This window comes from Mirounga leonina, unplaced genomic scaffold, assembly GCF_011800145.1.
Source record: "Mirounga leonina isolate KUSES-001 unplaced genomic scaffold, KU_Mleo_1.0 Mir_418, whole genome shotgun sequence".
In the NCBI taxonomy this organism is placed as follows: Eukaryota; Metazoa; Chordata; class Mammalia; order Carnivora; family Phocidae; genus Mirounga; species Mirounga leonina.
In genome coordinates, this window is record NW_023270739.1 from 12104377 (window position 1) to 12117678 (window position 13302).

Consider the following 13302-nt stretch of genomic DNA (forward strand, 5'->3'; position numbering starts at 1 on the left):
CCCTTTGAATTAGTGTTTTTGTATTTTGGGGGTAAATACCCAATAGTAAAATTACTGGATCTTAGGGTAATTCTATTTCTAACTTTTTGGGGAACCTCCATACCGTTTTTACACAGTGACTGCAGCAATTTGCATTCCCACCAAGAGTGCAAGAAGATTCCCTTTTCTCCACATCCTCACCAACACTTGTTGTTTCTTGTGTTTTTAATTTTATCCATTCTGACAGGTGTGGGGTGATACATCATTGTAGTTTTGATTTACATTTCCCTGATGATGAGTGATACTGAGCATCTCTTCATGTGTCTGTTGCCCATCTGGATGTCTTCTTTGGAAAAATGTTCATGTGTTCTGCCCATTTTTAATTGGATTATTTGTTTTTTGGGTGTTGAGTTTTATAAGTTTTTTTTTTTTTAAAGATTTTATTTATTTATTTGGCAGAGAGAGACACAGCGAGAGAAGGAACACAAGCAGGGGGTGTGGGAGAGGGAGAAGCAGGCTTCCCACGGAGCAGGGAGCCCGATGCAGGGCTCGATCCCAGGACCCTGGGATCATGACCTGAGCCGAAGGCAGATGCTTAATGACTGAGCCACCCAGGCGCCTGAGTTTTATAAGTTCTTTATAGATTTTGGACACCAACCCTTTATCAGATATGTCATTTGCAAATATCTTCTCCCATTCAGTAGGTTGACTTTTAGTTTTGTTGATTGTTTCCTTTGCAGAAGCATTTTATTTTGATATAGTCCCAGTAGCTTATTTTTGCTTTTATTTCCCTTGCCTGAAGAGACATATCTAGAAAATGTTGCTACAGCAGATGTCAGAGTAATTACTGCCTGTGCTCTCTTCAAGGATTGTTACGGTTTCAGGTCTCACGTTTAGGTCTTTAATCGGTTTTGAGTTTATTTTTGTGTATGGTGCAAGAAAATGGTCCAGTTACATTCTTTTGCATGTAGCTGTCCAGTTTTCTTAACACCATTTATTATTACTATTTTTTAGTTGACCATATATGGTCAATTTGTGGGTTTATTTCTGGGCTCTCTATTCTATTCCATTGATCTATGTGTCTGTTTTTATGCCAATACCACACTGTTTTCATCACTACAGCTTTATAGTATAGTTTGAAATCAGGAAGTGTGATGCCTCTGGCATTGTTCTTTCTCAAGATTGCTCTGGTTATTCAAGCCTTTTGTGGTTCCAAATAATTCTATATTTGTTCTAGTTCGCGTTTGTTTTTGGTGCGGTGCTTCTTGGCGGCAGTCAGCTCCTGCTCGATCTTAGTCTCCAGGAATTCCTCCTTCTTACTTAGCATCTCCTCCGTGTCCCGCAGCCGCTGGACGGCATCCTGCGGGGTCGGGCCGCCCTTGCCGGCCTTGCCCCGTCCTGCCCCAAACAGTTTCCAGAACACCAACATGGTGGCTGCTCGCCCCGCCGGCGTGCGCCACCCACTCCGGCTCAGCGCGGCCCGGCCCCAGCGCCCGCTCCCGGCCCCACCGCTCCCGGCCCCACCGCTCCCTGCCGCCGCAGGCCTCTCCGCCGCCTCCGCCCCACACCCTTAACACCATTTATTGAAGAGACTTTTCCCATTGTATATTCATTCTTCCTTTGTTGATGATTGACTGACCATATATAATTGTGGGTTTATTTCTGGGTTTTCTCTTCTATTCCACTGATCTATGTGTCTCTTTTTATGCCAGTACCATACTGTTTTAATTACTACTACGTTGTAATATAACTTGAAATTTGGAATTGTGATACCTCCAGTTTTGTTTTTCTTTTTTAAGATTGCTTTGGCTATTCGAGGTCTTTTGTGGTTCCATACAAACTTTAGAATTGTTTGTTCTCGCTCTGTGAAAAATGCTATCGATATTTTGATAGGGGTTGCATTAAATGTGTATATTGCTTTGAGTAGTGTAGACATTTTAACAATACCTTTTGTGTTAATTTTGTTTGTTTATGTAATCCCAACGTGGAACTCCCCTTAGCATCAAGAATTGCACGCTGTTTTGACTGAGCCAGGCAGGCGTCCCATCAGTATTTGTTCTTTCAGCCCATGAGCATGGAGTGTCTTTCCATTTCTTTGTGTCATCTTGAATTTCTTTTGTCAGGTTTTATAGTTTTTGGAGTACAAGTCTTTCACCTCTTTGATTAAGTTTATTCCTAGATTTTTTTTTTTTTTGGGTGCAATTGTAAATGAGATTGTTTTCTTAATTTCACTTCCAAATTCATTCTGTGAGGCCAGTATTAGCCTGATACCAAACCAGATAAAGACACCATAAAAAAAGAGAACTCAGTATCTCTCATGAATATAGATGCAAAAATCTTCACAAAATACTAGCAAACTGATTCAAACAGTACATTAAAAAGGAGGAGGGAAATTTAAAGTATATCCATAAGATACATATGCTGACATATTTAACAAAGGCATGATGAGCACAACAGAAAGTAGCAAGTGATTATCACTATAGTATATAGAATCCTAATTAATAAGACTTGCTTTATTGCTCCTCAATATAATATTGGTCTGGTTTGGTTTTTACTGATGATTAAGAGATTCTTTGAGTTGTGTTGTAATATGTTTTTACCTTTCATATATATTATTTTTATGTTACTACTTTTAGGCTGATTTAACCACTTGTTTTTTTCATTCATAGATACTAAATAATACCCTTTGTCTTAAAGGTTTTGTTATTTGTGTGCTGTATATTTTTGACACATAGCAGATGTCTAGAAAATGAAGAGAATAATTTTTAGATTCATTAGCTATTTTAATAAGTTTCTTGGTCATAAGAGAAGCTTATATGGAAGTCTTAAGTAATTAATTTTTGTTTTCTGATTTTAAGCATTTTCAGAAGTTATCAATCAAAATATATTGTCATTTCTTAATACTAACTGCATTTTACTAACTTTTTTTTTGCACTTTACTAACTTTGCACTACAATAGGATCATAGAACTCAATGGTGGACAACCACCTCTTACTTATAAGAGATTCCAGACTCTTATCAGCAAAATGGAACCACTAGAGATACCAGTAGAGACAATTACTTCCGAAGTGATAGAAAAGTGCACAACTCCTCTTTCTGATGACCATGATGAGAAATATGGAGTCCCTTCATTAGAAGAATTAGGTAGGTATAAATGAAGCTTAAGAGTTAATAAATCACTCAGAAAATCTCACTTCTAATTTGACATGTAAAGTATTTTGCATTAAGAGGGAAAGAAAGGAGAAAAAAATCTAAAAGAAACTCTTTAAGAAGTGATAAATCTGTACATATGTGTGCTATAAATGTGATCTGTTAATCACCTTAAGATGTTTGTCCTAAAGAATAGAGACCATATTATATCCTTATATGTGAAGACCTATCCAGGGCCCTCAGTTAATTTTTATGCTACTGTTAATTTTTCTGTGAAGTATTTTTTCCCAATTATTGTGGTTCAATAAAAATTATTTTAGTTACAGAAGAATATCTTTTTCTTTTTTCTGTTTTTTTTTTTTTTTTTTTTTTTTTAGGTTTTGATACAGATGGCTTGCCCTCTGCAGTATGGCCAGGCGGAGAAACTGAAGCACTTACACGTTTGGAAAGGCATTTGGAAAGAAAAGTATGATAATATAGGTCATGCTTGTATTTCCAAACTGGCATTTAAAAAATAATTTCACTCTTTTTTAAAAACAAAAAATAGTCTGTTGAAAAGAAGAATTGAGAGAAATAGTTAAAATAGCGTAGACCTAATTGTTTGAAAATTAACAACCATCTCCTCATTTAAATATTTTTTTCCTCCTCTGCTGACTATTTCTTCTTTAGCTACTACCAATACTATCTCTTCTCTTCTTTCTGTGTAAGCTGGTATCTGATGACCATAACTTTGAAGCTAAGATAAAGTTCTTCTATTTCACCTTTACCTCAATGTCAAGGAGACAGGTTGAAAGTGCTCTCAGCTTGGTGTTAGGAATTTGAAGATAATTTATTTCACATGAGTATGTGCTACACGAGGATGGCTGAAACAAAAGAATGCTCACTTTTATTCTGTTGTGTTTATTAAAACGTGTTTGTGACTGGGATAATAAAATTTTATTCCCCAAGAACTATGTAACTTTAAAAAAAAAAAAAATTCAGTTTTAAATACTCTTTTAAAATGGAAAAGACAGTTAGCCAGCATAATTCTCTCTGTGTGTTTTCAGGCTTGGGTAGCCAACTTTGAAAGACCTCGAATGAATGCAAATTCCCTGCTTGCTAGCCCTACTGGACTCAGTCCTTATCTCCGATTTGGTTGTTTGTCATGTCGACTATTTTACTTCAAACTAACAGATCTGTACAAAAAGGTATTACCTAAAACTGAAGCTAATTTTTCAAAATAACTTCTTTAAAAAATTGGTGGTAATACCTCTTTGCTTTTTAACCTTAGGTAAAGAAGAACAGTTCCCCTCCCCTTTCCCTTTATGGGCAACTGTTATGGCGTGAATTTTTCTATACAGCAGCAACAAATAATCCACGCTTTGATAAAATGGAAGGAAATCCCATCTGTGTTCAGATTCCTTGGGATAAGAATCCTGAGGCTTTAGCAAAATGGGCAGAAGGCCGGACAGGCTTTCCATGGATTGATGCCATCATGACACAGCTTCGTCAGGAGGGTTGGATTCACCATTTAGCCAGACATGCAGTGGCTTGCTTCCTGACCCGGGGTGACCTGTGGATTAGTTGGGAAGAAGGAATGAAGGTGAGTATTTTTCTAACTAATGTAGCAGAGTCTTATTTTGAGCCTATAACTTATTAAAACAATTCCTAGAAGTTGTCTCTTACTTAGATTCATTTATAGTCTAATTTTTTTCAGCAGGTAAAGAATTTAATTTCCTAATACAGGCACACTCTTGGAGAGCAGAATGGTGTAATCAGACAGGAAAAATGGTGAAAACTGGTTTGATTATAACCTCAAGTCATTTCAGAGACTGAACCATGAACCAGCCTAGCCATCAAGGGAACTATAAGGTTTAACACTCTGGACTCATTGGATTAACATATTTATAGATGATCATTTCTGTTACAAAAAAGGATTTGCCCAAGAATTCTTAGAAATAGTGAATTTATATTATAAAATTTAAAATATATATCATTTTGCCTCACTACAACATCATAACTTTTTAATGATTATGTAAAGTGAAGCATACAACATTTTGTGACATCATCTTGTGGTTATATATAATAGGACTTGTTTCACCTTCCTGCCTATATCATATATTTCCCCTATCCAAGGACCATTTCGATCCCCCCCCCCTTTTTTTTTTGCATCTCCTGTATTTCCTTGGACAAAGTTGTACATGAGGTGGGTGTATAGTAAACACTTAATGAATTTATAAAAAGGCATTTTAAATCTGTTTCCCTTTTGGTCAAGGAATTCCAAATTTAAACTCTATAATGCTAGTGCTTTTTTTCTTTTTTTCTTTTTTGTGCTTTTTCACTAGTGTATTTTTTGTTTTGTTTTTTTGGATTTTTTCTCAAGTGCATTTTTAAAAGTCATTTATATTTGGGTGCTCCCTATATGTAGGCCAGTATACCAGGCTTCTCAGTTTTTGTTAGTGATTTATTTGGTAGCATCTTTCCTTTCTTGAAAGTGTTCACTGCTTTTTTTCTTCCCTTTTTTAATTGGATCAGTGACTTGAGTCATTATTTTACCCTCCCCTCAGTAACACAGCAAAGACTAGAAAGGTAAATTCACTTATATTACTGATCTTTTTCTTTCCCTGAAATAACTCATTACAGAACAGAACATTGACAAGGAGGCTAACTTTGGAATGTTTAATTTTACAGTTCTGTGCTAGATTTTCTTTCCCTTGACTTTTGATCTACAGAGACCTGGAAAATGCTTGCTTTGAGAATTATATGTGTACAAACTAATTGGTTACTGTTACTTCTGAAGGTATTTGAAGAATTATTGCTTGATGCAGATTGGAGCATAAATGCTGGAAGTTGGATGTGGCTGTCTTGTAGTTCCTTTTTCCAACAGTTTTTTCACTGCTATTGCCCTGTTGGTTTTGGTAGGAGAACAGATCCCAATGGAGACTATATCAGGTAAATCAAGGGTGGTTATTATTCAGTTTGGAATAACTAATCCAGGAAGAGCTTTTCATGTTTAAGCAACACTTAAGGTTTTCCCCACTCATGTTGGGCAGCAGAGATGAGGAGATAGGTAAACAAATCATTAAATGATATTGACTTGATTTTGGTCATTCATAGCTAATAATTAGTTTGTTATAATTTGCTTGTAGTTCATTTTATTAATAATTTTTCTTCCTTCTCCCAAAAGGCGTTATTTGCCTGTACTAAGAGGTTTCCCTGCAAAATATATCTATGATCCCTGGAATGCACCAGAAGGTATCCAAAAGGTAGCCAAATGTTTGATAGGAGTTAATTATCCTAAACCAATGGTGAATCATGCTGAGGCAAGCCGTTTGAATATTGAGAGGATGAAGCAGATCTATCAGCAGCTTTCACGATATAGAGGACTAGGTATGTCATTAATTACCTTTGGTTTGTTTCTTTGGCAGGTGTTTATGTACCTATCCTTGAATTTGATCTTGATCATAATTTAATAGGAAATTTTTTCCCTTTAGGTCTTCTTGCATCAGTGCCTTCTAATCCTAATGGGAATGGAGGCCTCATGGGGTATTCTCCTGGAGAAAATATTCCAGGTTGTAGCAGCAGTGGAAGTAAGTGAAAAGGAAATTTATGTACTTAGCCACATAAAGAGATTAATAATCAAATATATATATATATATATATTATTTTTTTTTTTTTAAAGATTTTATTTATTTATTTGAGAGAGAATGAGAGAGAGCACATAGAGGGGGGAAGGGTCAGAGGGAGAAGCAGACTCCCTGCTGAGCAGGGAGCCCGATGCGGGACCCGATCCAGGGACTCCAGGATCATGACCTGAGCCAAAGGCAGTCGCTTAACCAACTGAGCCACCCAGGCGCCCCTCAAATATATTTTTTATTAAATCTCACTATAATGTTTTTTCGGCATACATGTACACACACACACACACCCGTCATTCCATTAGTGACATTTTGGGGATGGAAAGCATCATTACATGTAGTAGAATTTAGCTCAAAGTAAAGATCTTGCAAACTGAATGAAGAGGGCAATTTTTTTAAATTAACATATAATGTATTATTTGTTTCAGGGGTACTGGTCTGTGATTCATCAGTCGTACACAATTCACAGCGCTCATCATAGTACATACCCTCCCCGATGTCCATCACCCAGCCATCCCATCCCTCCCAACCCCCTCCACCCCAGCAACCCTCAGTTTGTTTCCGAGGTTAAGAGTCTCTTATGGTTTGTCTCCCTCTCTGGTTTCATCTTGTTTCATTTTTCCCTTCCTTCCCCCTGATCCTCTGTCTTGTTTCTCAAATTCCTCTTATCATTGAGATCATATGATACTTGTCTTTCTCTGATTGACTTATTTCACTTAGCGTAATACCCTCTAGTTCCATCCATGTCATTGCAAATGGCAAGATTTCATTTTTTTTGATGGCTGCATGATATTGAGAAGGGCAATTTTAAGGGTAAAATGAAACTCAAAGATCCCATTTTCTGAAGGTTCATTATTTTTTACTTTCTTTAGGTACATATCAGGTATAAGGTAATTAGTTAAGGTCAGTGGTCCTGTGAATATGGCCAAAAGATTTATCATACACATACATAGGGCCTTTTGTCTTTTTGCACATGAATTTTTCCTTCCAGTCTTGTTTGTAGTGATTTTCCATATGATATATACTTAGTTGCCACATATATTCTTTTTTTTTTTTTTTTTAAAGATTTTATTTATTTATTTGACAGAGAGAGACACAGCGAGAGAGGGAACACAAGCAGGGGGAGTGGGAGAGGGAGAAGCAGGCTCCCCGCAGAGCAGGGAGCCTGATGCGGGACTCAATCCCAGGACCCTGGGATCATGACCTGAGCTGAAGGCAGTCGCTTAACCAACTGAGCCACCCAGGCGCCCGCCACATATATTCTTAATGTATGATATTAATAATGTCAAGAAGCCAGTACTGGAAATTTGAATCATTGTATACGTTTGCAAAGGTTCTAACCAAAATAGCATGAGGCTAATTAATTTGATTAAAAACAAGGCAGCATTTGAGGAATGCTTATTTTTTTTCCAAAAAGTCACGTTTAAAATTGATATTAAGAACAAAACCTTTAAAAAATTGAACCTTTCTTATTCAGAAATACTTTGTATCCTTTTGAGAGCATATATTTTTTTACTCCAACAATTAGATTAAGGAGAAAGGAACAAAGCACTCACATTTTGACTATCTACTTTATGCCCAGTACAGGGGGATTTTTGCCACATTCTCACAATAATCTGGGGAGGTAGTGGTGGAAATTGGCCAAGAAAGGTTAGGTAACTTAATCAAGATCCCACAGTTAGTAAGTAGTTGAGCTAAGATTCAGATCCAGGTCTGACTAGTTCAAAAGTTCTTATTGGGCCTCCCCTGCAAATGTAATGCCATATATAGTGTTTATAAGATAAAGCATTTTTTTACTGGAACGTGTCTCACTTAGCGGTCTAGTAGTAGGTCAGTGATGGCAGTATACTTCTTCTTCTGTTCTTCTCAGAGCTACATTTTGAACTTCATCAGGGTATCAGTTCAATAGTTTTGTCAGATCTCTTGTTCAGTTCACAGCCTGCTTCCTTTGTCCATACATGAATTTGAGGGATAGAAGTTCTGTGAAGCACATAAATAACAGGCAGGTAACAGAACGGTAGGAAGCAACAGGTTCCAGATACCCAACTAATGGATAGTGATGGTGCATACTGCTTCTTGGTCCACTCAAATCTGTATTCATTATTTGGAGTTATCTGCAAAAACTAACCATGGTAGCAAGTTAAATTGGAATAATTTTGCTTTACAAATACACATGATATTTTATCATATAATAGGATTAATAAATCTTGAAGTACTCTAATCATGTAAATAGTTGCCTGTAACACACTCTGTAGTTAGGTGCTGTGAGGCTTTCAAGTGTAAATGGGGGGAAGAGAAACACAAATGAAAAAATTATAAATTGTAAGATGCTGCTTCCATATGCAATAAGAAAAGAAACAGTCATTGAGAGCTGAAAGAACTACAGAAGTTTTCTTGGAAGATGGTGGGATGGGTAGCATTTGGGTAGGCAGATGAAGGAGAAAGCATTGTGGACCTGGAAATGGGAGTGATTATGGAAAGATCCTGAGGATTTGGACTATGCTATTAAGCATTTCTCTTCCCTCTAGTTTCTGTTCCATTTGAAAGGACTTGGATATTTCTGAAGCATATCCCTTTATGCCCTCTACTTATCCTGTTTGTAGACTTTTATTTTACAGTGTCTCAGAAGGCATATCAAAGGGCAAGATTCTTTATAACTTGTACACAGATGACTTGAAGTATTTTTGTTCTTATAATAAAATCACAATCTATTTACGATAGTAATATGTTTGTATTTATTTTTTTTCTATTAAAAATACCCATTCAGCATTATTAGTCCTTAGGGAAATGCAAATCAAAACCACTAAGAGACTTCCCACTGAGGGTAACCAACTATCACTGAGTACCTAGGATTGAGGGGTTTCCTGAGACATGAGACTTGCAGTGCTAATACTTGAAAAATCCCAGACAAACTGGGGTGAGTTTGTTATCTGTACCCACTCAAGTACCTAAAAAATGACAGACGATAACAAGTGTTATGGAGGATGTGAAGAGACTGGAACTCTCATATGTTGTTGAGAGGTGGTCTGTAAAATGGTACAGCTACTTTGGGAAACAGGTTGGCAGTTTCTTAAAAGCTAAACATAAATTTAACATATAACCCAGAAATTTCATTCCTAAGTATCTATCCAAAAGAAATGAAAATATATCTACACAAAGACTTAAGAATCATAAGAATGTTTATGATAGCTTTATTTATAATAGTCAAAATGTGGCACATCCATTCAATGGAATATTAATCCATAAGAAGGAATAAAATGCTGGTACATGCTACAACATGGATAGACCTCAAAAATACAGACATAAAAGACCACATACTGCACAATTCCATTTATATGAACTATCTAGAAAAGGCATTTCTTTAAAGTAAGTTAATGGTTACCTTAGGTTTAGGGGTAGGAATGAGAATGAATGCAATGGGCATGAAAATGTTCTAAAACTGGATTGTGCAAATGATTACACAACTCTGCAAATTTACTAAAATTTATTGAACTGTATACTTAAAACAGGTGAATTTTATGTTATGTAAATTATACCTCAAAACTGCTTAAAAAAAAACCCTATTCACTATATACAATTTAGGAAATTCAGAAAAATCAAAACGAAAAATAAAAATCACCCACAATTCCACCCAGTAGAGATAGTTACTATTAAATTTTTGTGTATTTCCTTTGAATATCTTTTCTATGCATTTTCCCCCCACAGTAGCTTAGAGTTAGAATTTTTTTAAAACATTTTATTTATTTGGGACACCTGGGTGGCTCTGTCAGTTAAGCGTCTGCCTTTGGCTCAGGTCATGGTTCCAGGGTCCTGGAATTGAACCCCATCAGGCTTCCTGCTCTCCCTCTCCTCCCCGCTCATGCTGTCTTCTCGCTATCTCTGTCGCTATCTCTGTCTCTCTCTCTCAAATAAATAAAATCTGTATTTGAGAGAGAGAGAGAGCATGCACAAGCAGGGGGAGGGAGAAGCAGGCTCCCCACTGAGCAGGGAGCCCTATGTGGAGCTCGATCCCAGGACCCTGGGATCATGACCTGAGCCAAAGGCAGATGCTTGATGACTGAGCCACCCAGGTGCCCCAATTTACTGCATTTTTATGGGGAAGTTATAGGCAGTTGAGATATTCATTTATTTAGGGCCACAGGAAGATTCTAAGTGCCTGCTTATCATTTAACTCTAAAGAAATAAACTGCTATCTTAAGGAAATTCTGAATGTATTTATTGAGCTTATTAATTTACCCTCTCATCTTTAAAAGTAATCATTCTCCTGATTTCTAATACTATAATTTTTTGCCCATTTTTGAACTTTATAGAATCCTGTAGTTTGTTTTTTGTATCTGGCTGCTTTCACTCAATATTTTTTTTATGAGATTATTCTCATTTATCTTAGAACTGGAAGAGGAAGAAAATTGATGAAGTTGAGAAAATGAGGTGACTAGTCTGTGATTTAACCTACCTCTGAATCTTCCAGTAAAATTGACTTTTCCTTCCTCATTGTCCTCACTGTATGCTGTAACAACTTCCATCCCAGAGCCATTATAATAACATTTAGTTGTACTTAGTGATTTTATGTATCTGTCACCTTCTACTTGGACTGTGAGCCCCTTGAAGACAAGACTTCATGTCTTAGTAATATTTGTATCCCTAGTACCTAGTATAATCTCTAGCATAAAGGAGCACTCAACAAATGTATAAGGTATGACTAAATACGATAATCAAAAATGTATTTGTTGAAGTTTCCTTTCTTTCTTTCTTTTTAATTTATTTATTTTAGAGAGAGTGTGTATGTGATCAGGGGGAGGGACAGAGGGAGATGGAAGGAATCCCAAGCAGACTCCCTGCTGAGTGGGGAGCCTGATGTAGGGCTCAATCCTGAGATCATGACTGGAGCAGAAACCAAGAGTCCAATGCTCAACCGACAGAGCCACCCAAGCGCCCCTGTTGAAGTTTTCTTGATAGCAAAATATATGTAAACATAAAACTTAGCATTTAACCATTTTATTTTATTTTATTTTTTAAAGATTTTATTTATTTATTTGAGAGAGAGAATGAGAGAGAGCACATGAGAGGGGTTAGGGTCAGAGGGAGAAGCAGACTCCCTGCCGAGCAGGGAGCCCGATGTGGGACTCGATCCCGGGACTCCAGGATCATGACCTGAGCCGAAGGCAGTCGCTTAACCAACTGAGCCACCCAGGCGCCCAGCATTTAACCATTTTAAATGTACAATTCAGTGGAATTAAGTACGTTCACATTGTTGTGTGAAGTTTTAAATAATCTTGTACAATAATGCAAGACAACAATTATCACTATTAGGGGAAGCCCTGCTGATGGTAAAACCAGGAATAGCACCATTCAGTGGTGAATTTGCTATAGTCCAGAATCTGACCTTCAACAAGTCCAAGAACTGAGTGTTTTTAGTATAATTAGAGGTGACCATCCTGTGACTGGCAGACTAGAAGTTTAAAACTCATGTGATTTAGGGGCGCTTGGGTGGCTCAGTCAGTTAAGCATCTGATTCTTGATTTTGGCTCAGGTCATGATCTCAGGGTCATGAGATTGAGCCCTGCATCAGGTTCCACACTGGTTGTGGAGCCTGCTTAAGATTCTCTCTCACCCTCTGCACTACCCCCTAAATCAATCCATCCATCCATCCATCCATACATACATAATTACACACACACACACACACACACACCAACCATGTGATTTAAAATATCAGGGGGGCGCCTGGGTGGCTCAGTCGGTTAAGCATCTGCCTTCGGCTCAGGTCATGATCCCAGGGTCCTGGGATCGAGCCCCACATCGGGCTCCCTGCCTAGCGGGGAGCCTGCTTCTCCCTCTCCCTCTGCCTGTCTGCCTACTTGTGATGTCTCTCTCTGTCAAATAAATAAATAAAATCTTAAAAAAAAAATAATCAGGGTCGCCTGGGTGGCTCAGTCGGTTAAGCGTCTGCCTTCGGCTCAGGTCATGATCCCAGGGTCCTGGAATTGAGTCCCGCGTCGGGCTCCTTGCTCAACGGGGGAGCCTGCTTCTACCTCTGCCTGCCACTCTCCCTCCTTGTGCCCTCTCCCTCTCTTTCTCTCCCCCCTCTCTCTCTGACAAATAAAATCTTTAAAAAATATGTATCGGGCGCCTGGGTGGCTCAGTTGGTTAAGCGACTGCCTTCGGCTCAGGTCATGATCCTGGAGTCCCTGGATCGAGTCCCACATCGGGCTCCCTGCTCTGCAGGGAGTCTGCTTCTCCCTCCGACCCTCCCCCCTCTCATGTGCTCTCTCTCATTCTCTCTCTCTCAAATAAATAAATAAAATCTTTAAAAAAAATAAAAATAAAAATAAAATAAAAAATATGTATCAACAGGGAACACTAGTTTATTATTTATGGTGGAGGTATCCCTTTCCAGTGATGGAAGCCCTCATCCCTGATCAGGGCATTCACTTTCCCAATTTTGAGTACCTGAAAAGCTGAATTCTTTATCCAGAGGAACTTGATGAGCATGAAATTACAATAAAAAATAAGTAGATTGCCTTGTTCAGACCATTAGGTGACTTCTCTGTAGGAG

General features: G+C 37.8%; 1 protein-coding gene across 2 annotated transcripts in view; it reads left to right on the forward strand.

Moving 5' to 3' along the window:
* The window catches only part of CRY1 (cryptochrome circadian regulator 1), an 88785-nt gene that overhangs the window by 71933 nt on the left and 3550 nt on the right, over positions 1 to 13302 (forward strand). For both annotated transcript variants that reach the window (XM_034987649.1, XM_034987648.1), the window contains exons 4-10: positions 2939 to 3123; positions 3507 to 3595; positions 4176 to 4316; positions 4400 to 4711; positions 5909 to 6060; positions 6296 to 6498; positions 6603 to 6698. In XM_034987649.1, coding sequence (XP_034843540.1) covers positions 2939 to 3123; positions 3507 to 3595; positions 4176 to 4316; positions 4400 to 4711; positions 5909 to 6060; positions 6296 to 6498; positions 6603 to 6698 — 1178 coding nt within the window. The remainder of the gene's footprint in view (positions 1 to 2938; positions 3124 to 3506; positions 3596 to 4175; positions 4317 to 4399; positions 4712 to 5908; positions 6061 to 6295; positions 6499 to 6602; positions 6699 to 13302) is intronic.